The sequence below is a fragment of the Aquarana catesbeiana genome, linkage group LG03, assembly GCF_042186555.1.
Source record: "Aquarana catesbeiana isolate 2022-GZ linkage group LG03, ASM4218655v1, whole genome shotgun sequence".
Taxonomy (NCBI): Eukaryota; Metazoa; Chordata; class Amphibia; order Anura; family Ranidae; genus Aquarana; species Aquarana catesbeiana.
In genome coordinates, this window is record NC_133326.1 from 128,407,906 (window position 1) to 128,429,918 (window position 22,013).

The following is a 22,013-nucleotide window of genomic DNA, read 5'->3' on the forward strand; positions in this document are numbered from 1 at the left end:
CTGATCTTCCCTGCACAGAGTCTTTAAATAGTCTTTTTATTTTTTTTAAAACAAACATGTTATACTTACCTGTTCTGTGTAATTGTTTTGCACAGAGCAGCCGATTCTCCTTTTCTGAGGTCTCCCACCGGAAATTCTGGCTCCTCCTGCCTTCAGAGTGCCCTTATAGCAAACCTTAAAAGTAGTGGATAGAACAGTGTTTCTCAACTCCAGTCCTCAAGACGTCCCAACAGGACATGTTTTCAGGCTTGCCATTATTTTGCACAGGTGATTTGATCAGTTTCACTGCCTTAGTAATTATCACAGCTGTTTCATCTGAGGGAAATCCTGAAAACATGACCTGTTGGGGCCCCTTGAGGATTGGAGTTGAGGCACACCGGTATAGAGTGCCCCTATAATAAGCCGCAAAGTATAGTATAGAGCGCCACCTATAGCCAGGTAAACACCACAACTTTTGCCTTTAGAACAACGACTTCCTGCCAGGACTACATGTCCCATGAGGCACTGCACCCCACATTCACACGTTCTCAGGCACTTACTGACATGCATGTATGGTGTACTGAGCTGTATGTATGCTTCACTGTATTTCCTGATATGTAAACAAATACAATCTGTATGCAGGCCAACTAATCGGCTGACCGATTATGAAAATAGTTCACAACTATTTTTCTTTGCTTATTAATCAATTAGTTGTTTTGGCCCTACTGCAGATTATAGGAAACTGCTAGCAGTGACCAAAGTAAGGACTTAGAATCCTCTAAATGACACTGAAAAGGCAAAAGATATCAAATTGCGTATACTATATTAAAGTATGGTGCAGAGAGTGTTGGTTACATATTTCAAAATTGACTTTTCCTTTTGAACTAGGATTCATTATTACACGACCTTTTGCCAAGACCTATTCAATGTGTCCAAGGAACTATAAAGAATACCTGTCCTGTAGGCAGAGGCTGATCCAGCATTTCCACATCAGGATGCTGTGGGAGGTTGTACAATCTGCACAGGTCACAAATCAATCGCTTCAGTTGCTGCAAGAGCTACAGAGAACAACAAGAACACAAATAACCAATCGATATGTTGCCAAAAGTTTTTCTGTAATGCAGTTACTGCAGATCAGCTATTCATTTCACTGCCTGCGTTTTGGGTAATATAGACAGCATTTCCCAGTACCCCCACAATTGCCTGCTCCTGCAATTAGCTTATTGCTTACAACAGATGTCTGCATGGGGCTTTGGATCAAGGTACAGGTGGCAATTTCAATGAATTCAGAAATGTTTTTTTTATCCTAAGTGTTTGTGACATTAGACAAACATGCAAGAAAGGCAAGAACACTTACTGATTTAGCTACCCAATTAGATAGTAAGCTCTAATGAGCAGGCCCCTCTTGTATTTTGTGGTATTGTAACTGTACTGTCTCCCTATATATTGTAAATCATTGCACAAACTGTTGGCACTATAAATCTCGACCACCACCACTACTTGGCAATGCTTAAGTAACAAATGCAAGTAACAATATGCAATAAAGTTTGCCAGTATCTAATATATAAAAAAAAAAAAATTATATATATATATATATATATATATATATATATATATATATATATATATATATATATATATATATATATATATATATATATATATATATATATAATGCCCCAATAAAATTCCCCAAAAAATATGGGCGCTATATATATATATATATATATATATATATATATATATATATATATATATACACACACACACATACACACACATATATATATACACACACACACACACACACAAGCATTGGTGGCAAAAAGCTTTGAGCCAAAATCAAACACCACCAACCTATTTGTCAGCACTGTAACTTATGTACTGTCACAAATAAGATCTATAAAAAAAAATTTCTATGGCACCAACCAGTAATCGCTATGCAGGACAGCAGGGAAGTGAAAAACAAAACAACCCCAGCACACACGCACGCGTTTCTTCCTCTCCATCTGAACGAGCCAGGTTTCAATCTCTTGCTAGAGACTTACATTCTACAGAATATTTCATCAGCAAGGAAGCAACACCAGATGGTGAGCGATTCACCTTCACATTTTAGCGATACGACCTTTGGGAGAGTTCTTGCCAACACCAGGATTGCTATTGTAATATGGGCCTTAAAAACACAAGTTTAACCTCTTCCAGACGCCCCCCGTACATTTACTGCGGTAGGGCGGCCCGGGTGCGCAAAATCACATAACTGTACGCGATTTCGTGCACGTGGTTTAGGGGGCGTGCCCGTGCCACTCCTACAGTAATTGGACACAGCGTGAGCCAATCAGCGGGCCGAAACCCGCCGATCGTTCACAGGAGAGGTGGATTAGCGGTGTGCCGATGTAAACAAAGCACCCCCCGCTGATCTGTCAGGGAGGAAAACTAAGATCATGTTTCAGCCAAGCTGAATAATGATCTCTTTTCCTCCAGTGTAACACCCCCCCCCAGTTAGAAACACCTCCCAGGGAAAACATTTAACCCCTTTCCGTGCCATTTATACAGTAATCAGTGCATTCATAGCACTGATCACAGTATAAAAGGTCACTGGTCCCAGAAGAGTCAAAAGTGTCCAATCTGTCCACTGCAAATATTATATTAATATAAAAAATTTTTTTTTTTTGCGGGATTACCACCATCTCTAGTAAAAACTTTTTTTTAATAAAAATTTCTATTTTGTAGACGCTATAACTTTTGCGCAAACCAATATGCGCTTATTGGGATTTTTTTTTTGGAAATTCAAAATAGTTGGTGTTAATAATGTTGAATGATGGCTTACTACAAGTTGGCAAGCGATAATGAAACTCACCAATGTGTTGCTCTTTTTAATGTCTTCCAAGCGTTCCAAAACTGAAGTCAGATTTGGGTCATCTGATTCTACAAACCATATTGGTGCAGAGGAAGGGTAGGACTCCTATATAGAAAACAAAAATAGTCAGTGTCTGTATACATTTTTCAAATGATTAAAAGCAAACACATGTATACTAAACCTACAGTGGGTATAGAAAAGAATGACCCGCTTTAAAATAAATCACATTTTGTAGCTTTTTGCAGCCTGAAACGAAGATCATTTTTTTTTCAGATTTACTAGGTGCAACTAAAAAAACATCCAAGTGAAAGATAACACCAACATGTCAGATAAAAAAAAAAAAAAAAAAAATGAAACAGAATAACAGAGTTAGAAAAACGATCACCCCCCCCCCCCCCTCCTAAAAATTACTTGTAAACTCAAATCAGGTGTAGCCAATCACCTTCTCAATGGCACATAAAGCCAATTGAATTTTAACCTGATCAACTGTGGTCATTTTGATTAGCTCAGCATGAAAAAAAAATAAATAAATAAAAGCTTTCCTGGAGCATTTTAGTCCCTGCTAGCGCAACGGAAGCAAACAACTATGGGTGGCAAAGCACTGTCAAAAGATCTCCGGGATATTGTTGTGGACAGGCAGATGAATACAAACTAAATCAAAAGGCTCTGTCAATGCCTAGAAGCACAGTGATGTCTATTAAGTAGTAGAAGGTATTAGGTATAACAGTAAAAGCAAAGCGGTGCAGCGCTCAGAAGCAGTATGAATAAAGTCCCAAAGCATGTAATTCCCGTGGAAATACGTAGATGTCACATCAACAGACAGAGAGGAGACTCCATAAAGGTGGATAGGGTGCTGTAATGGAACGATGGTGACAATCGTGCATCCAAATCAGTGTATACCACCACCAGAAGTGCAGGCCGCTCACCTTCATAAAAGGGACCCACTGAGCTAACAGATAGGTCATTAATGCAGTCCCTTCATAAGATTAATAATAAAGAGGAGTAGGCTGGCTTCATATATGTCCTCCCCTCGGTCATGCGATATCCAAATAGCATAATCATCTGCATACACAGGTCATGTTAAAACAAAATAAAACACATAGTGCTCTCCATACAAAAAAAGTCACTTCTTTATTGAATAAAAGTTACTCACAAGAGTGGCACTGAGTCCCAGTGCTGGAGTACACAGCATCTACATAAAAACCAGGTAGGTGGCTGTACTGACGTCACAAAGCCCCTCGCACGCTTATCGTCCGTGGGTAAGGACTTCCTCAGCGAATCTGATTAGGAGCCTGTGCGTCAGTTCTTTTATATCACCCTGGTTCATCTAACAATCAATCTCAAACCACCCCGCCCTTCCTGCAATCATAGATTAAATGTGTGCTAGTATTTCATTGGTGAATGGGATAGGAGTAGCGAAAAAGTAAAGGGCGACCTCATAGGCCAGTGGAATAGACACCCCCCCCCCCCCCCCACATTCTCCTGAAACACCCACCATAACCAGCTGAATCAGCAACACATATATAATTTGACGCTTCCGGATGGGAGGCCAGCATACAACCACCGATCCCAGCCTAAGCTAGCATAACATCTAAGCCTATCGCTTCCGGGTGGGAGGCCAGTGTACAACACCCAATCCCTGCCAGCGCTGTACCTGTAGGGAAAGTCTGCGGTCCTCTGCCAGAAAGTGGTCAATTGGAAGGTTTATCTTCCAACATGACAATAACCCAAACCACACAGCAAAAAATTACCACAGTGGTTGAAGGAGAAAAATGTCCTTGCATGGCTTGTCAGAGCCCAGACTTAAACCCCATTGAAAATCTGTGGAATGACTTGAAGACTGCAGTCCACAAACAGTCACCAAATTTAAATGAACTTGAGCAGTACTGCAAAGAAGAGTAGGCAAAGTCTAGATGTGAAAAGTTAGTGGAGAGTTTATCCAGACTAAAAAGGCTGTAAATTAAATGTGGTTCAACCAAATACAGACACAAGGGCATGATCTTTTTCAACCCAGTGATTCAGTGAATATTTCTGACATATTGGTGTTATATATTTCACTTAGATGTTATAAGTTGCACTTACAGATGGATAAAAAACAAAAACAGTCTTCATTTCAGGCTGCAAAGCAACAAAACGTTATTTTAACCACTTGCTCACTGGGCGAATTCCAGCACTCCTCTCCTACATGTAAAAAATCATAATTTTTTTGCTAGTAAATTACTCAGAACCCCCAAACTTTTTTTTTTTTTTTTTTTTTTTTTTTTTAGCAGACCATTCAAAACAAAATGCAACTTTTTTTGTCACACGGTATTTGCGCAGCAATTTTTCCAAAGCAATTTTTTTAGGGGAACAATAATATAACAATGTATAACTGTGACAGATGATGATACACTGAGTAAATAGATACCTCACATGTAACACTTTAAAATTGCACACACTTGTGGTATGGCGCCAAACTTCAGTACTTACAAATCTCCATAGGTGATGCACTAACATTTTTTACAGGTTACATGTTTAGCGTTACAGAGGTGGTCTAATGCTAGAATTATTGCTCTCGCTCCAACGTAAGCAGTGATGCCTCACATGTGTGTTTTGAACATTTTTACATATGGTGGCGCAACTTACGTATCCAGTTGCTTCTGCGTGCAAGTTTGAGGGGACGCTTTAATCTTTTTTTAAACTTTCCCTTTAAAAATAAAAAAAAAATTTGATCACCTCTAGGCAGGAAAGGCTGAGAAAAATAAAAAATTCTCGATCCCGGCCATTCCTGCAGAGTCCCCGGGTTTGTTTATTTCCGCCGGCCCGGACCTGACGTCTCGCCCAGGCCTGAGAGTCAGAGATTGCCGGGGAACAACTGTCCCTCGGAAATCTCTATGGCCAACTTCCACCAGCGGTGGATTCCTTCTCCGGTTCGCGATTCTTTTCTATACCCACTGTATGTTTCAATGCCTCATTAGTCTCCAAACACCACATCTAGTACCCAACAGTTTCTTCTACATTGCCTCACTCCTAAAAGCAGCCAAAAACCTGTATACCCTCCTAGTGTTTACAAAGCCAATGAATCATTCCATGGACAGCAAACTGGTCATGCATTATGCTGCATAACATTCTAATGTGACAAAGTCTAAAGGCGAACAAACAAAATCGGAGTGAACTTTTTCGTCCAAAGAATTTTCGCATGATTTTCGTATAGTGTGTACACAACTTTCGACAGCCGATTCCGAATTTTCGTACGAAAATTCCCGAAGGGACAAAAACTCCCAAATTTCTCGTACAGGAACAGAACCAAGGATTTTCTTACAAGGAAAAAAAAAAAAAAAAAAAAAAAAAAAAAAGGGAAGAAGAAAAGATTGCACATGATCAGAAACAAAAATAAATAAACCCCCCGAGAGATCGCTGTACTAACACAAGCAATCTCCATGCTGTGCTATTGTATTCCAATAGGAGGACTGTCTCAGCAGAACACACTGATCAGCGCTGGCAGCCAGTACTGATTGGATGCTGGTTTTCCAGGATGCCCGCTCAACAGAAGCTGATCGAAATACAAACTTTGAGAACAGAGAGCTGTACACATGAGTTGGTCGACTCCTGCTGAAGCGACTGTTTTTGGCCCGCATGCATCCAGCTTAAACTGACTAGTGTAAACCATTATTCTTATCATTCAGCGGGTGTGGTGCTAAAGCATGACAGTGTTTCAACAAGATAATGATTGCTCATGAATTTGCAGCTAATCCTAAGAAAATGAAGACACAAGTGTCCTAGTCATACTGCAATAGTGAGTAAAGGTGTTCACTTACTATAGTAAAAAGATTGCAAGTACATCTTTGTGATGATCTCTGTCAAGAACTGGACCAAAATCAGCCTACAATGGACACTGACAGTTAAAACCAAATAAACTACAAATAAATATCTGAAAAGTGTGATGTACATTTGTATTCAGCCCCCCTGAGTCAATGCTTCGTAGAATCGCCTTTCCAGGGTGGATAAAAATAGTTTTTTGTTTTTTTTTCCATTTAAAATCAATTTTTTTTTTATTAGATTTTTACTCAAAAAGCATTTTATTAAAATGTATCTAAAGATAGTTTTCTATTTAAGATAAACTAAGTTATTACATTTATTCAGCATGCAACGGTGCTTAGTAATGCAGCATGAGGCTGTATACTTTGCAATATATACATTTTTGGTAAACTCATTCAAAGAATCCAAGCTCTGCAAGCTGAGATAACATGCACTGCATTGATGCATTCACACAATTTCACAGTAACCACGAGATAAAACAAAGTTCAGGAATATGCCTTTATCCCATGGTTTTGCAAAACTATGTACACTACAAACTGTATGATGGAATTGGTTCTAAAATCGCTGTTTTACTAACCTGACAACTTATTATTTTAAATAGAATCTTTAATATTTGCAATCAAAATTAAGGTTTCCTAACTACCAGCGAGAATAGGTCCTTACATTTAAAGAGCACCTATCATGTCAGATCCATCATGGCAGCGCCCGCTAGCAGGCATCCACTCACCTGCGCCACGTCCCTCGCCTTGTTGTGTCACTGCCGCATCACCAGCCATCCCATTAAAGTTAATGGGACTGTCCGTGAGTCAACAGCAGGTCAGAGGAGGAGCCGCTGCAGGTCAGAGATGATTTTTGGCATTTAAAAATAGAGTGGATTTAAATCAAGCCTTTTTACTAGTGATTTAAATCAAATCCACCCTGCACCTTTCGCTGCAATTACAGCTGCAAGTCTTTTTGGGTATGTCTCTACCAGCTTTGCACATCTAGAGTGAAATTCTTGCCCATTCTTTGCAAAATAGCTCAAGCTTTGTCAGATTGGATGGAGAGCGTCTGAACAGCAATTTTCAAGTCTTGCACAGATTCTCAATTGGATTTAGGTATGGACTTTGACTGGGCCATTCTAACACGAATATGCTTTGATCTAAACCATTCCATTGTAGCTTTGGCTGCATATTTGAGTTTGTTGTCCTGCTGGAAGGTGAACCCCCATAAGATTTTGCAGAATCTTATGCCGCGTACACACACAACTGGACTTTCTGGGAAACTAGGTCCGACGGTCTTCCGGCGGACTTTGTGAATGGACGGACTTGCCTACACACGACCGGACTTTCCGGCAGACTAGGTCCGCCGGTCTTCGCGACGGACTTTCGACGGAGTTACGGTGGACTTTCCAAATGAACGGACTTGCCCACACACGGCCAAGTCCATTCATTTTGAACGTGACTCGGGTACAACGGAACTAGAAAAGGAAGTCAATCTCGCTGCTTTTAATCGGCGAGATTGGCACCTTGCGAGCCCCGTCCCGGGGCATACCAGGCCCTTAGGTCTGGTATGGATTTTAAGGGGAACGCCCCTATGCCAAAAAAACAGCGTGGGGTCCCCCCAAAGTCCATACCAGACCCAGATCCGAGCACGCAGCCCGGCTGGTCAGGAAAGAGGGTGGGGATGAGCGAGCCCCCCCACCCCAAAGCACCTTGTCCCCATGTTGATAAGGACAAGGGCCTCTTCCTGACAACTCTGGCCGTTGGTTGTCGGGGTCTGCGGGCGGGGGGGCTTATCGGAATCCCCCCCTTAAATAAGAGGGCCCCAGATCCCGGCCCCCCACCCTATGAGTATGGGGTACATGGTACCCCTACCCATTCACCTAGGGAAAAAGTGTCAAAAAAAAAAAAAAAAAAAAAACACACACTACACAGGTTTTTAAAGTAATTTATTAGACAGCTTCGGGGGTCTTCTTCCAGCTTCGGGGTTCTTCTCCGCTGTCTCCAGCCTCTTCTCCCATTGTTCGACTTCTTCTCCGTGCTCTCCGGGTCTTCTGCCGGGCTCCTCCGCTATCTTCTATAAGAAGACGGCATAAGGGGGTGTTGTCACCGGGTGATGTTGACCACGCCCCCTTACGCCGTCACAGTCCCAGCATGCCCAGGGCATGGGGCAATGGGGTGGGGTCACCGCTTATATAAGTCACATCGGAGCGCTCAGAGAGCATTCCAGCCAGAGAGAGCATCGTGAGAAGAGGTAAGCCGAAGAGAAGAGGGAAGAAGGCAGAAGTCCGGGCCACCGCTAGCAAAAGAGCAGAAGATAGCGGAGGAGCCCGGCAGAAGACCCAGAGAGCACGGAGAAGAGGTCGAACAATGGGAGAAGAGGCCGGAGACAGCGGAGAAGAACCCCGGAGCTGTCTAATTACTTTAAAAAACCTGTGTAGTGTTTTTTTTATTGACACTTTTTCCCTAGGTGAATGGGCAGGGGTACCATGTACCCCATACTCATTCACATAGGGTGGGGGGCCGACATCTGGGGTCCTCTTATTTAGGGGGGGGATTCCGATAAGCCCCCCGCAGACCCCGACAACCAACAGCCAGGGTTGTCGGGAAGAGGCCCTTGTCCTTATCAACATGGGGACAAGGTGCTTTGGGGTGGGGGGGCTCGCTCATCCCCACCCCCTTTCCTGACCGGCCGGGCTGCGTGCTCGGATCGGGGTCTGGTATGGACTTCGGGGGGGACCCCACGCCGTTTTTTCAGCGTAAGGGGGGGTTCCCCTTAAAATCCATACCAGACCTAAGGGCCTGGTATGCCCCGCGCTCGCCGCAATACCCTGCCCTTGTGTCGTATCTGGTTCGTTGGACCAGCATACAGAAGAACGGCTTTCCATCAGGAACTGAGTCCGGCGGAGTTACGAAGGAAAGATTTGAAACACGTTTCATTTCTAAGTCCGTCGGACTTTTGGGGGAAAAAAAAAAAAAGTCAGCGGGAGCCTACACACGATCGGACCAAGTCTGCTGTAAAGTTCGTTCGTGTGTACGCGGCATCACAGGTTTTCTAAGATTGTCCTGTATTGTGCTCCATCCATCTTCCCATCAACTCTGACCAGCTGCCCAGGCAGTCTTTGCTGAAGAAAAGCATCCCCACAACATGATGTTGCCACAACCATGTTTCACGGTGGAGATGGTGTGTTCAGGGTGATGAGCAGTTTTAGTTTTCTGCCACATATAGTGTTTTGCCTTTAGGCCAAAAAGTTGACTTTTGGTCTCATCTGACCAGAGCACCTTCTTCCACATGTTTGCTATGTCCCCCAGGTGGCTTCTCGCAAACTTCCATCAGGACTTCTTATGGTTTTTAAACAATGGCTTTCTTCTTGTCACTCTTCCATAAAGACCAGCTTTGTGGAGTGCACCACTAATAGTTGTCCTGTGGACAGATTCTCCCACCTGAGCTGTGGATCACCGCAGCTCTTCCAGAGCTACCATGGGCCTCTTAGTTGCTTCTCTGACTAATGCTCCCCTTGCCTGGCCTGTCAGTTTAGGTGGATGGCCATGTCTTGGTAGGTTTGCAGTTGTTCTATACTTTCAATTTTCGGATGAAGGATTGAACAGTGCTCCATGAGATGTTCAAAGCTTAGGATTTTTTTTTTTTTTTTAAATAACCTAAATAACCTAATCCTGCTTTAAACGTCTCCACAACTTTATCCCTGGACTGTCTGGGGTGTTCCTTGGCCTTCATGATGCGGTTTGTTCACCAAAAAGGTTCTCCAACAAACCTCCGAGGGCTTCACAGAACAGCTGCATTTATACAGAGATTACAATTACACACAGGTGGACTATTTACTAAATAGGTGACTTCTAAATGCAATTGGCTCCATTAGATTTTAGCTAGGAGTATCAGAGAAAAGGGGGCTGAATACAAATGCACGCCACACTTTTCAGATATTTGTAAAAAAAAGGGAAAACCATAATTGTCCTTCCACTTCACAATTATGTGCCAATTTGTGTTGGTCTATAACATAAAACCCCAAGGGGGTATGAATACTTTCAAAAAGGTACTATACCAGGAACAGTGCATTGGAGGTTGGAGACATCCTGTAAGGATTTTCTTCCACTGCATAAGCTTAGTGTCATCTTCAAACACTGAATTGTACTTCATCCTAAACTCCATTATAAATATGTTAAAAGGTTAGGGTCCAAACACTGAACCTTGGGGTATGCCACCAATAACCTTAGAGCAGAATTTGAACCAGTCATTACTCTATGAATACACACACAGTCTTTTAGCCAGTTTTCTATCCATGTACAAACTGAACGCTGGAAGCCTGTAGATTTTAACTTGCAAATTAGCCATGTATGAAATGCTTTTACAAAAGGCCAGGTATCACCACTCACATGTCTTAAGTTTTTCTTACTTGTATATTTAAAAAAAAGAAAAAAAAAAAAAAAAAAGAAGAAGAGCAGATTTGCTTGCCAACTCTGGTATTTTGTCAATCTATGCCATTTATTACTTAAAATATTGTTGTTTTCTAGCAGAAACTATTCTGTGTGGTCTTTTATTAAACTCTCTGGTATCTTCCCAAAAGTGAAACTAAGCAGTCTGTAGCAAATTGGTAAACGTTTCGATCTTTTTAAATATAGGCACCACAATACCCTAGTGTCAGGCATGTGGTATCGAGCCAGCCATTAACCACTTGCCGCCCACTGTTAAATGACGGCTGGGTGGTGCGGCTCATGTTCTGGTGGACGTCATCTGACACGCGCGGCCGTGTTGCTAGGACACGGCGTGACCCCAATCTCTGCAAAGAGCCGCTGCCCTTTAACCATGTGATCGGCTGTGTCCAAATCACAGCCGGTCACATGTAAACGCGGAGATGCCAGTAATCGGCGCTCCTCGTCTCACACTGACAGAGTGCGAGGAGCGGAGAGCCGATCAGCGGCATCTCCTCAGAGGACATCCAGGGATGTAATCAGGGCACTGATCATCAATGCCTCGATTACAATTAAGTGCCCAACAGTGCCAGAAATCAGTGGCCATCACTGCCGCCCACCAGTGCGGCATAATAGTGCCTCGTCAGTGAGGGAGAAAAATTACTTATTTACAAAATGTACTGACAGAAAAAAAAAAAAAAAAAAAAAAAAAAAAGGGGAGGTGGTGATTAAATACCACCAAAAAGAAAGCTCTATTTGTGTGAAGAAAATGATAAAAATTTCACATGGTTACAGTGTAGCATGACCGCACAAGTGTCATTCAAAGTGTGACTGCGCTAAAAGCTGAAAAATGGTCTGGGCAGGAAGGGGGTGTAAGTGCCCAGTATTAAAGTGGTTAACCACCTCAATACTGGGCACTTACACCCCCTTCCTGCCCAGGCCAATTTTCAGCTTTCAGCGCTGTCGCAATTTGAATGACAATTGCGCGGTCATGCTACACTGTACCCAAACAAATTTATTATCTTTTTGTTCCCAGAAAGAGAGCTTTCTTTTGGTGGTATTTGATCACCTCTGTGGTTTTTATTTTTTGCGCAACAAATAAAAAAAAAAAAAAAAAAAAAAAAGACCAAAAATTTTGAAAAAAAAAAAAAAAAAAGTTTGTTTTCTTCTTCAATGATGGGCACTGATATGGCTGCACTAACGGGCACTGATATGGCTGCACTGATGGGCACTGATGACACTAATGGGTGGCATTGCTGGGCATCACTGAAATATAATGGTGCCAGTCAGTGCCCATTTGTGGGCACTGATTGGCACAGATCTGGCATAATTTGCACATGTGGATGGCCATTGGGTACATACCTGGCCATCCACATGTTGCCCGCTTCCCTGGTGGTCCTGTCGGCTTCTCTGGTGGTCTAGTGCGGGTATCCGAGGGGGGGCTGCGCTGATAAACAATCAGCGCAGACCCCCCCTGTCAGGAGAGCCGCCGATCGGCTCTCCTCTACTCGCGTCTGTCAGACGCGAGTAAGGAAAAGCCGATCAACGGCTCTTCCTATTGACATCGTGAACAGCCATGATTGAACACGGCCGGAGGCTCTTTACCAAGATCGGTGTAGCGGTGTGTCAGACTGACACAACGCTCCACCGTTCGCCGTGATACACGCCCCCACGGGCGCGCGGCGGCATTTTATCCTGATGGACGTCATATGACGCCCAGTCAGGATAACTGAACCACCGCCCGGCTGTCAATCTGCTATAGGTCAGGCGGGAAGTGGTTAAAGAGTATCTACAAATTAGACAATAGCTTTGAAATAGAGCTTAACACCTTTATTTTGTCTAAAAGTTTCTAGACCATATCAATTTAGAGACATAGCTTAAGGGAAATAATTTTTTTTGTCCCCAGTAACCAACTTGAATCTATCTGGTAAAGGGCTTACATGCTTAGACCTGACGTTTTTACAATTAATATATTGTAAGAATTTGAGGGTTTGTCCTACCACTTTTGCAACCACTCATTTTTAATTTGTGTGGCCTTGATCTCCTTTTTACATATTCTGCTATATTCTTTATAACTTTCAGTTCAAAACTTTATGTTTTTAGCATAGGAAGAGGTAGCAAATGCTTATAATGGTTTCTAACTTTTAAATGATAGCATTCTTTTATTTTTAAATGCCCTTTTCTTTTTACAGCTTTTTGAACAGTCTGTGGTCTGTGAGCCACAGACTTTTTAGCCTTTTAAAGTTCTTGCAGATGAAAATATATTTTGCAGTCTGTTCTTGAACTCCTTCACGCCAACATAATGCAAATGCGGCCTTCGGCTTGAAGAAGGAGTAGCACGCATCACCCCCCCCTTTTTTTTTTTTTTTAGAGCTGACGACGGTTGAAAACAGCTTTGATCGGGTCACGGATCTAGTAACCCGGAAGCGTTGTCATGACATCACTTCCGGTTTACGTAAAGTAAAAAGGGACAACGCAAAATACATTTTTAAAGCGCCCAATCGCTCCATGCTCACTCGCAGAGGGGAACGCATACGTAAATGTAAACAGTATGTTCTAAAATAGGGGAATGGCGCTGTTCACAAACTATAAAAACAAAAAACCAACAAACCAAAATAACAACAAGGAGAATGAATGATGAATAATAGTGTGTGTATGTGGACAAAAAATGTGAAGTGTGCACCAAAGTCCACAGCAAGTGCAATATTCTACATAAAACCCTACAAGCTATTCCACAACATACACAGCATCGGGTGTGGGTGTGCAGATCACCAGCATTAGTGAAAAAATAAAAAGGACGTGCATGTTGCAAATATTAAGAAGAAATACCATAAAAATGGGTACATCAACATATAAAAATTTTTTAAAAATCCCACTCATGTGCCCAGTACCATGAAAAATGCATGTGAATGGACCAGATATAAATAAACATTAATACCCCCTCTGACATGAATCGTGAGCAAGAGGTGGGTATGTATATGAAAAAAATCAAAGAGAATTGATTGGCGATAATAAATAAATGCGGTCAAAAAAACACCACATAAAAAATACAATATAAAGTGTATGTGCTGCAAACAATATCGTCCAATGAAAATTGTCCAATGAGTGGCGGAAGTTCCTCTCCACAGATTGTAGGTGTATTCAACAAATGTGTAATCCCCAACGAATATACAATAGTGATATGTCCATGTCAAACAGGCCCCCTCTTGTGCCCTCACTCACCAGAGAGCCCAACCCCTGCAGGGGGTTGCAAGTGTTCTTTAAGTAAGCATCCACCGGACAAAACCAATATGTATGGAGAAACAAGGAATCCTCAGTGTAAGTCCGTAAAAATTCAAAAGTTTATTAGTCAAAAAGTATGTAAGTTAAAAACGTGAGCTGACAATACTCCTCTGACAAGCAAATCCAAATACGGATACGGATGGTATCGGGAGTAGCGAGGTGGCGGCGTGCGTTCCACCAACCTAACTCCCGGAACCGGAAGTGCAGAGTAAAGAACGTGGAAGCGACGTGTGCGTACCGTATGACAACGCCTTACGGGTTTCGTCATCAAGACATCATCTGAGGTGTGGCCATCTTGGTACACCACATGTCTTAAATAGTACAAGGAGGCGCCGCATTGTCCAATCGGAGGAGGCTGGTGGGGACGTCCCATCTACCCGGCGGAAATGAATGTGTGTTGCTAAGGGAAGGGGATACACGTAAATAGAGCAAAGCGTCCCCTGGTGGAAACCAATGAGAATGCAAGATCGGGCGCCTCCGTATAGTATTGAAGTATCAAGGATGTTACAATATACCAGGGACATACGGGCGAGCCTAGACCAGGTGCGTGATGCCCAGAAAAGGAAGTTAAACAAATAGTTTTTTATATTAACATTGGGTATAAAATACTTCTATGTAAAACCTAGTGGATATAAAAGGGTGAAAGAACAAATAAAAATAAAAAATGAAAATGAAGAATAAAAATGGTAAAATAGAATATGGAAATAAAAATGAAAAATATAAAATATTAAGTGTCCATGTCGGTATAAAAAAAACGGAGAGATGGTGTGTATGATGTAGCAGCTAAAAGCTACCACCCATGGTGTGTGAGATATGTGTCCACAAAGTTGCACCCCCAGGCAACAATGCAACGTAAAATGTACCTATAGATTTTTTACTATGTCCCCAAAATGTGGGCTCCTTCTAGGGACCAGTGTGCAAAAAGAGGATGTGGGGGGGAATAGTATCCTCCCAAATAATGTGTATATACAATTCCGCACAAGAAAATTATAAGATGGAATAGATCAAAAAATAAATCAAAAAATGGAAAAGTACCAAATGAAAAAGAAGAAAATTGTGTGAAATTGTGGTACTCGAATGATATATAAACAACAATATTGAGACCAGTGTATGAAAAGGAGATATAGGGGGAATGGTGTCCTCCCAAATGTATGTGTATATAGAATTCCACATAAAATAATGAGATGAAATGAAATAGATCTAAAAATGAAAGAATACCAAATAAAAATCTTGTGTGGCGTAAGGCTCGATTCACACAGGGTCAACACGACTTCAGCGCGACTTTGTACCGCGGCTTCAGCGCGACTTCAGCAAATTACAAGGCGACTTGAAGTCGCCTCCATGACAGGCGACTTCGGCTGTGGCCAATCACAGGGCAATCAGCTCTCTGGGAGGGAGGGGGGGGAGGGAGGGGTTTTCCCTGCAAAGTCGCTTGACTTTACAGAGAGATCCGACTTGGAGGCGACTTCCATTGATTTCTATGGTACAGGTCGCCTACCAAGCCGGATCAAAGTAGTACAGGGAGTACGCTCTGAAGTCGGAGCGACTTCAGTAGTGTCTATTAAGACGCTAGCGTTCACTCCCATTGAATCTATTTCTGGGGCGACTTGGGGCGACTTGAGGGCGTACAAGTCGGATCCCAAGTCGCCCTAGTGTGAACCGACCCTTATGGTACTTGAATGATATATAAACAACAATATTGGGGGATATCGTATAGAAAAGCCCATGTATCCAAAAAGGGCCAGCATAACTCAGATGGAAACACATTGCATCCCCCATACCAAATCATGTGGGAGGGTGTAATGTCTGGTATAGAGGACCAAAGTCTTCGCTGGATCCAAAGATTGGAACAACCCAGGGATGACCCACATCCCAATATAAAAAAGGAGACCCCCGTTCTGTATGTGTATTAACAAACCAGTATGTATTATTAAAAAGCAAGTCCTGACGTTCCATAGAAGCAGGGTTTAAAAATTAGATAAAAAACAGTTCTAATCTATATCCACGTTGAGACCTCTAGGGACCAGGCTGTCTAATAAATATATCCATCTGGTCTCGTTTTGGGATATCAGTTTTTTCCTACTGCCCCCCCCTCCAATGTTCCTTAATGGTATCAATACCATAAAAGATCAAACCTGATGGATCTCTATGGTGGTATTCATCAAAGTGTCTAGAGAGGTTGTGCTTAGGAAACCCCTTCCTGATGTTATTAATGTGTTCCCTAATGCGTACACATAAAGGTCTTGTGGTCCGGCCTACATATTGTAGTTGGCAAGGACATTCGATTACACAGGTCACGTGGGTGGTGTTACAAGTAATTAGTTCTCTAATGTCATATTCTTTGCCTTTTCTTGAATGGAATGAAAGTCTCTTATTCGGTTGTTTCTTACTGACCCGGCAGGCCAGGCATTTATGGCATCTAAAAAAGCCTCTTGGGTATAAAATACTCCTATTTGTTCAACTTCCTTTTCTGGGCATCACGCACCTGGTCTAGGCTCGCCCGTATGTCCCTGGTATATTGTAACATCCTTGATACTTCAATACTATAGGGAGGCGCCCGATCTTGCATTCTCATTGGTTTCCACCAGGGGACGCTTTGATCTATTTACGTGTATCCCCTTCCCTTAGCAACACACATTCATTTCCGCCGGGTGGATGGGACGTCCCCGCCAGCCTCCTCCGATTGGACAATGCGGCGCCTCCTTGTACTATTTAAGACGTGTGGCGTACCAAGATGGCCACGCCTCAGATGACGTCTTGATGACGAAACGCGCAAGACGTGGTCATACGGTACGCACACGTCGCTTCCACGTTCTTTTACTCTGCACTTTCGGTTCCGGGAGTTAGGTTGGTGGAACGCACGCCGCCACCTCGCTACTCCCGATACCATCCGTATTTGGATTTGCTTGTCAGAGGAGTATTGTCAGCTCCCGTTTTTAACTTACATACTTTTTGACTAATAAACTTTTGAATTTTTACGGACTTACACTATGAGGATTCCTTGTTTCTCCATACATATTGGTTTTGTCCGGTGGATGCTTACTTAAAGAACACTGTGAACTCAGAGGGAAGGAGCTCACTGAACCTGAGAGGGTGATTCCGGGCGTCCAGGATTTCGGCCACAGGATCTATCTATGCCCTTTACCCCTGCAGGGGTTGGGCTCTCTGGTGAGTGAGGGCACAAGAGGGGGCCTGTTTGACATGGACATATCACTATTGCATATTCGTTGGGGATTACACATTTGTTGAATACACCTACAATCTGTGGAGAGGAACTTCCGCCACTCATTGGACAATTTTCATTGGACGATATTGTTTGCAGCACATACACTTTATATTGTATTTTTTATGTGGTGTTTTTTTGACCGCATTTATTTATTATCACCAATCAATTCTCTTGGATTTTTTTCATATACATACCCACCTCTTGCTCACGATTCATGTCAGAGGGGGTATTAATGTTTATTTATATCTGGTCCATTCACATGCATTTTTCATGGTACTGGGCACGAGTGGGATTATTAAAAAAATTTTATATGTTGATGTACCCATTTTTATGGTATTTCTTCTTAATATTTGCAACATGCACGTCTTTTTAATTTTTATTTTTTCACTAATGCCGGTGATCTGCACACCCACACCCGATGCTGTGTATGTTGTGGAATAGCTTGTAGGGTTTTATGTAGAATATTGCACTTACTGTGGACTTTGGTGCAAACTTCACATTTTTTGTCCACATACACACACTATTCATTCTCCTTGGTGTCATTTTGGTTTGTTGGTTTTTGTTTTTATAGTTTGTGAACAGCGCCATTCCCCTATTTTAGAACATATTGTATCACATGGATTTCGCTTTGGTGTTTCCAGTTTGCTTGGGGGGGTGCAGTTCCTTGGTGACACCGATCCTAAGCGTGGAATATCTGACTTCCATCTGCAAATGTAAACAGTGTTCAAACCACACGTGTGGTATTGCCACGATACTTCGTGCGAGAGCAATAATTCTAGCATAAGACCTCCTCTAACTCTAAACTGGTAACCTATAGAGATTTTTAAGTACCGTCGTTTGTCGCCATTCCATGTGTGTGCAATTTTAAGGCATGACATGTTAGGTATCCATTTACTCAGTAACATCTTTCACATTATAAAAAAAAAAAAAAAAAAAAAAAAAAAAAACTTACGTTAAGCTAACTTTTTTTTTTATTCGTGAAAGTATTTCTTCCAAAAAAAAAAAAATTGTATTTGAAAGGCTGCGCAAATAGTGCGACAAAATATTGCAACAATCACCATTTTATTCCCTAGGGCTTATGTGTATATAATATAATATTTGGTGGTTCTAAGTAATTTCTAGCAAAAAATAAGGATTTTAAGTTGTAAGCAAGTGTCAGAAAAAGGCTCAAGCATGAAGGGGTTAATGACAATTCCTCCCAGTCATAAGCTGGGTACACATGGGTCAAATCAGCAGGAACTGTCTGAATTTTAATCTGTGTTCAACAGAAGCCGAACATTAGACCAGCTTCTGTCAAACTGTGGACAGCTGAGGCGAAGAGGCCGAGTCCACCCACCTCAGCCAATGAGAGTAAGGCTTATACTCAAATGGGATGTGGGATGGGAATTTCTTGTTCTGCTATTGAAACAGCGCTACATACAGCGCTGACAGCCACTGCAGGTGTTGGTAAAGAAAAACAGTTCATTTGGAGCAGTTTGGGCAGAACAAACTATTTAAACTTCACCAAGAGCTGGAAATCAGCTTTAAATTGCATATACAGTAAACCACGCAGTATCCCTAAATATTTCACAAAGCAAATATAATATTGCTCTGCACAAACAGACCTCATTGACATGGGCGTACATCCGTGCAGAGGGCTGTCTTTGCCTAAGTGGGATGCACAAGTGTTTCATACATCCAGGTGCAGGCAGTCCATTCATGTCTATTGGGATGCAGTGGTTGCCACAGACCCTGGTCCCATTTGACAGCAGTGCGAGGGTGTGCCCCCGAACATAAATGGTGTGTGTGTGTGTGTGTGTGTGTGTGTGTGTGTGTGTGGACATGCACCTGCAAGGCTGACAACTTGGGACCAGTGTTGTAATGGCAGAAGTGGTTAAAGGGCAATGGTAATATATAAGCACCAGGCACAGTAGACTGTCTTGTATACAGACATTTGCAGTGCAGCGCGTTTTATGCATTCACCTTATAGTTTTCCCAATGATTTTCAAATATACAGTTAAGATAGAAGTAAACTCTTGGTGCCAGGAAAGATCAGTACCTTACAGTTGAAAGCCCTGAAAACACAGCAAAGCAACTACGTAGAGCTTTCACAGTATAGGAATAGGACTGATTTTTTGCTGACCATTGTGAGCTAGGCAACGTCTTGATACAGATTCTCCACAGAAAGTACAGTGAATGAGCATTGCCAACCTAGGACCAGTTTTAATTTTGGCACAAATTTTGATTTAGTTTAAGTCTTGACTAAAATGCCATTTTAGTTTGAGTCCCGTTTTAGTGGTATTTAGCCGACTAAAATCTAATGGGTTTAGTTAAATTGTAATGCATTTAAGAATTTCTTTAGAATCTCCAAACTTATATACTCCCTGGAGTAAAAAAAAAAAAAAAAAAAAAAAAAAAATCTAAATTTGTTATTTATGGTATTAAGATTTAAACAAACTCACAGATACAGATTTAGTGGCTCTGGGTGGTCTGAGGAGACCCATAACGCACAGTGCTCTGGACAGTGGTCTGTCTGAGCAGGCCTGTAATGCACACAGTGCTGGATGGTGGTCTGAGGGATGGCCTGTAATACACAGTGCCCTGGATGCTGGTGGTCAGAGGAGGCCTGTAATGCACACAGTGCTCTGGATGGATGGTGGTCTGTGATGAGCCTCTTCAGGCCTGTAATTGTAATGCACACACTTACTTACAGTGGGTGCTCTCTGCTCTGGATGGTCATCGTGAGTGGGACTCTGCAGGCTAATGCAGTGCTGCTCTGGTCTCTCGTCTGAGGACTCAGGAGAGGCCTGTAATGCTGGCTGCACACAGTTGCTTGCTGGGAGCGGAAGCAGACGGAGCTCCGTGGAAACCAGAAGTTAGTTCACGAGAGTAAACGTCCCTGCCTCACATTTTTGTTTGTAAACAAAAACTGAATTGATCTTTGTCCTAGTTTTCGTTCAGTGGACGAAAATGTGGTTTACCTTTAGTTTTCGTCACTGTAAAAACGCTGCTGGCGGAAATTTTGACGAAAACATTTGACAAAATTAACACTGCCCTAGGACAGGAAGTGCGTTACTGGCAAAATCCTCAGGTGGGAAAAAAAAAAAAAAAAAAAAAAAAAGGAGAAAGAAGGAGACATTTCAGGGCCTCAAGAGATGAGAAAGGCCATCAGTGCATCAGGTGTGATCAATTATCAATGACTAGAACTTTCACACAGACCAAATAATATATACTTTGGGTTATTTTTACCAGACATGCAGCAGTATAAATTTTGGCCCAAATTTACGAACAAAAATTTCTTATTTGCCAAATTGTATCATAAAAACTTAAAAAAAAAAAAGTTTTCCAAAATTTTCACACTTTCACTTAGGCCGCAAAAAAAAAAAACAAAAAAACAAAACCAACAGTGGTGATTAAATACCACCAAAAAGAAAGCTATTTGTATGAAAAAAAAAAAAAAAAAAAGATAAAAAAATTTGTTTGGGTACAGTGTTGCATGACTGAGTAATTGGCATTCAAACTGTGAAAGCTGAAAAGTGGTTTGGGAAGGAAGGGTGTATAAGTGCCCTGCATTAAAGTGGTTAACTGGGAGTATTAAAGAAAGTGTAGTGTAGCATCAGGGTGTCCTGTCCACTGTCTAGCTTTTTGCACTACAGTAACAGTCAGTTATATTTTTTCTATGTTTTGGGAAGCAATTTAAAGTGGTTGTAAACCCACTTTGAAAAAATAAAATAAACATCTGCAAGACAAAAAGCATAATGAGCTAGTATGCATAGCATACTAGCTCATTATGCAATACTTACCCAAGATCGAAGCCCTTGCTGCGATGCCCGTACACAGCACCGGCCGACGTCATCACTCCCGGGGGTTACTTCCAGGCATCACGGCTCCGGCGCAGTGATTCTCCTAAACCATTTAGGTTTAGGAGATATCCTGGGTAGCTACAGGCAAGCCTTATTATAGGCTTACCTGTAGCAAAAAGTGATCTGTAAGGGTTTACAACCACTTTAGTAAGTTGTTTTTCAAGCACTTTATTTTTCCCAGTTGTTTACTTAAAGACCGTGTTCAACACACCATGGTGCACTGCAGACAGATGCCAATTTTGAAATCTGTGTGCGTTTTTCTTTCCCATCAGTCTATGCAGGTATGGTGTGAAGAACGAGCCCTCAATGTTTAATTTTAAACATTAACATGTTCAGTTTATACATGATTTTTGAATAAAATTGGTGTTATTTCTGAAAAGTTTCAAAGTATAAAATATCGGCCAATAATACCGACCATCGGCAGGTGATGTGGCCGAAATTGGGCAACTATGTCTGAATGAGTTTGTGTCCATCTTCACAGGCTGGACTGAGTATGGATAGGGTTAATGCTCAGCAGTTATCCAGATAGCCCTGAAGTGTCTACATAGGGAAGAGGCACATGGTAGGGTCAGAAAAAAAAACCCTCATAGAAAAGAGGAGTATATCTTATGCAAGCATTT

General features: G+C 42.0%; 1 protein-coding gene across 1 annotated transcript in view; it reads right to left on the reverse strand.

Annotated features, from left to right (window-relative positions):
- Positions 1–22,013, reverse strand: part of UBE2Q2 (ubiquitin conjugating enzyme E2 Q2) — a 110,614-nt gene that overhangs the window by 62,429 nt on the left and 26,172 nt on the right. The window contains exons 2-3 of the mRNA XM_073619213.1: positions 2,837–2,941; positions 933–1,037 (exon numbers count right to left, since the gene is read on the reverse strand). Of these exons, the coding sequence (XP_073475314.1) occupies positions 933–1,037; positions 2,837–2,941 (210 nt within the window). The remainder of the gene's footprint in view (positions 1–932; positions 1,038–2,836; positions 2,942–22,013) is intronic.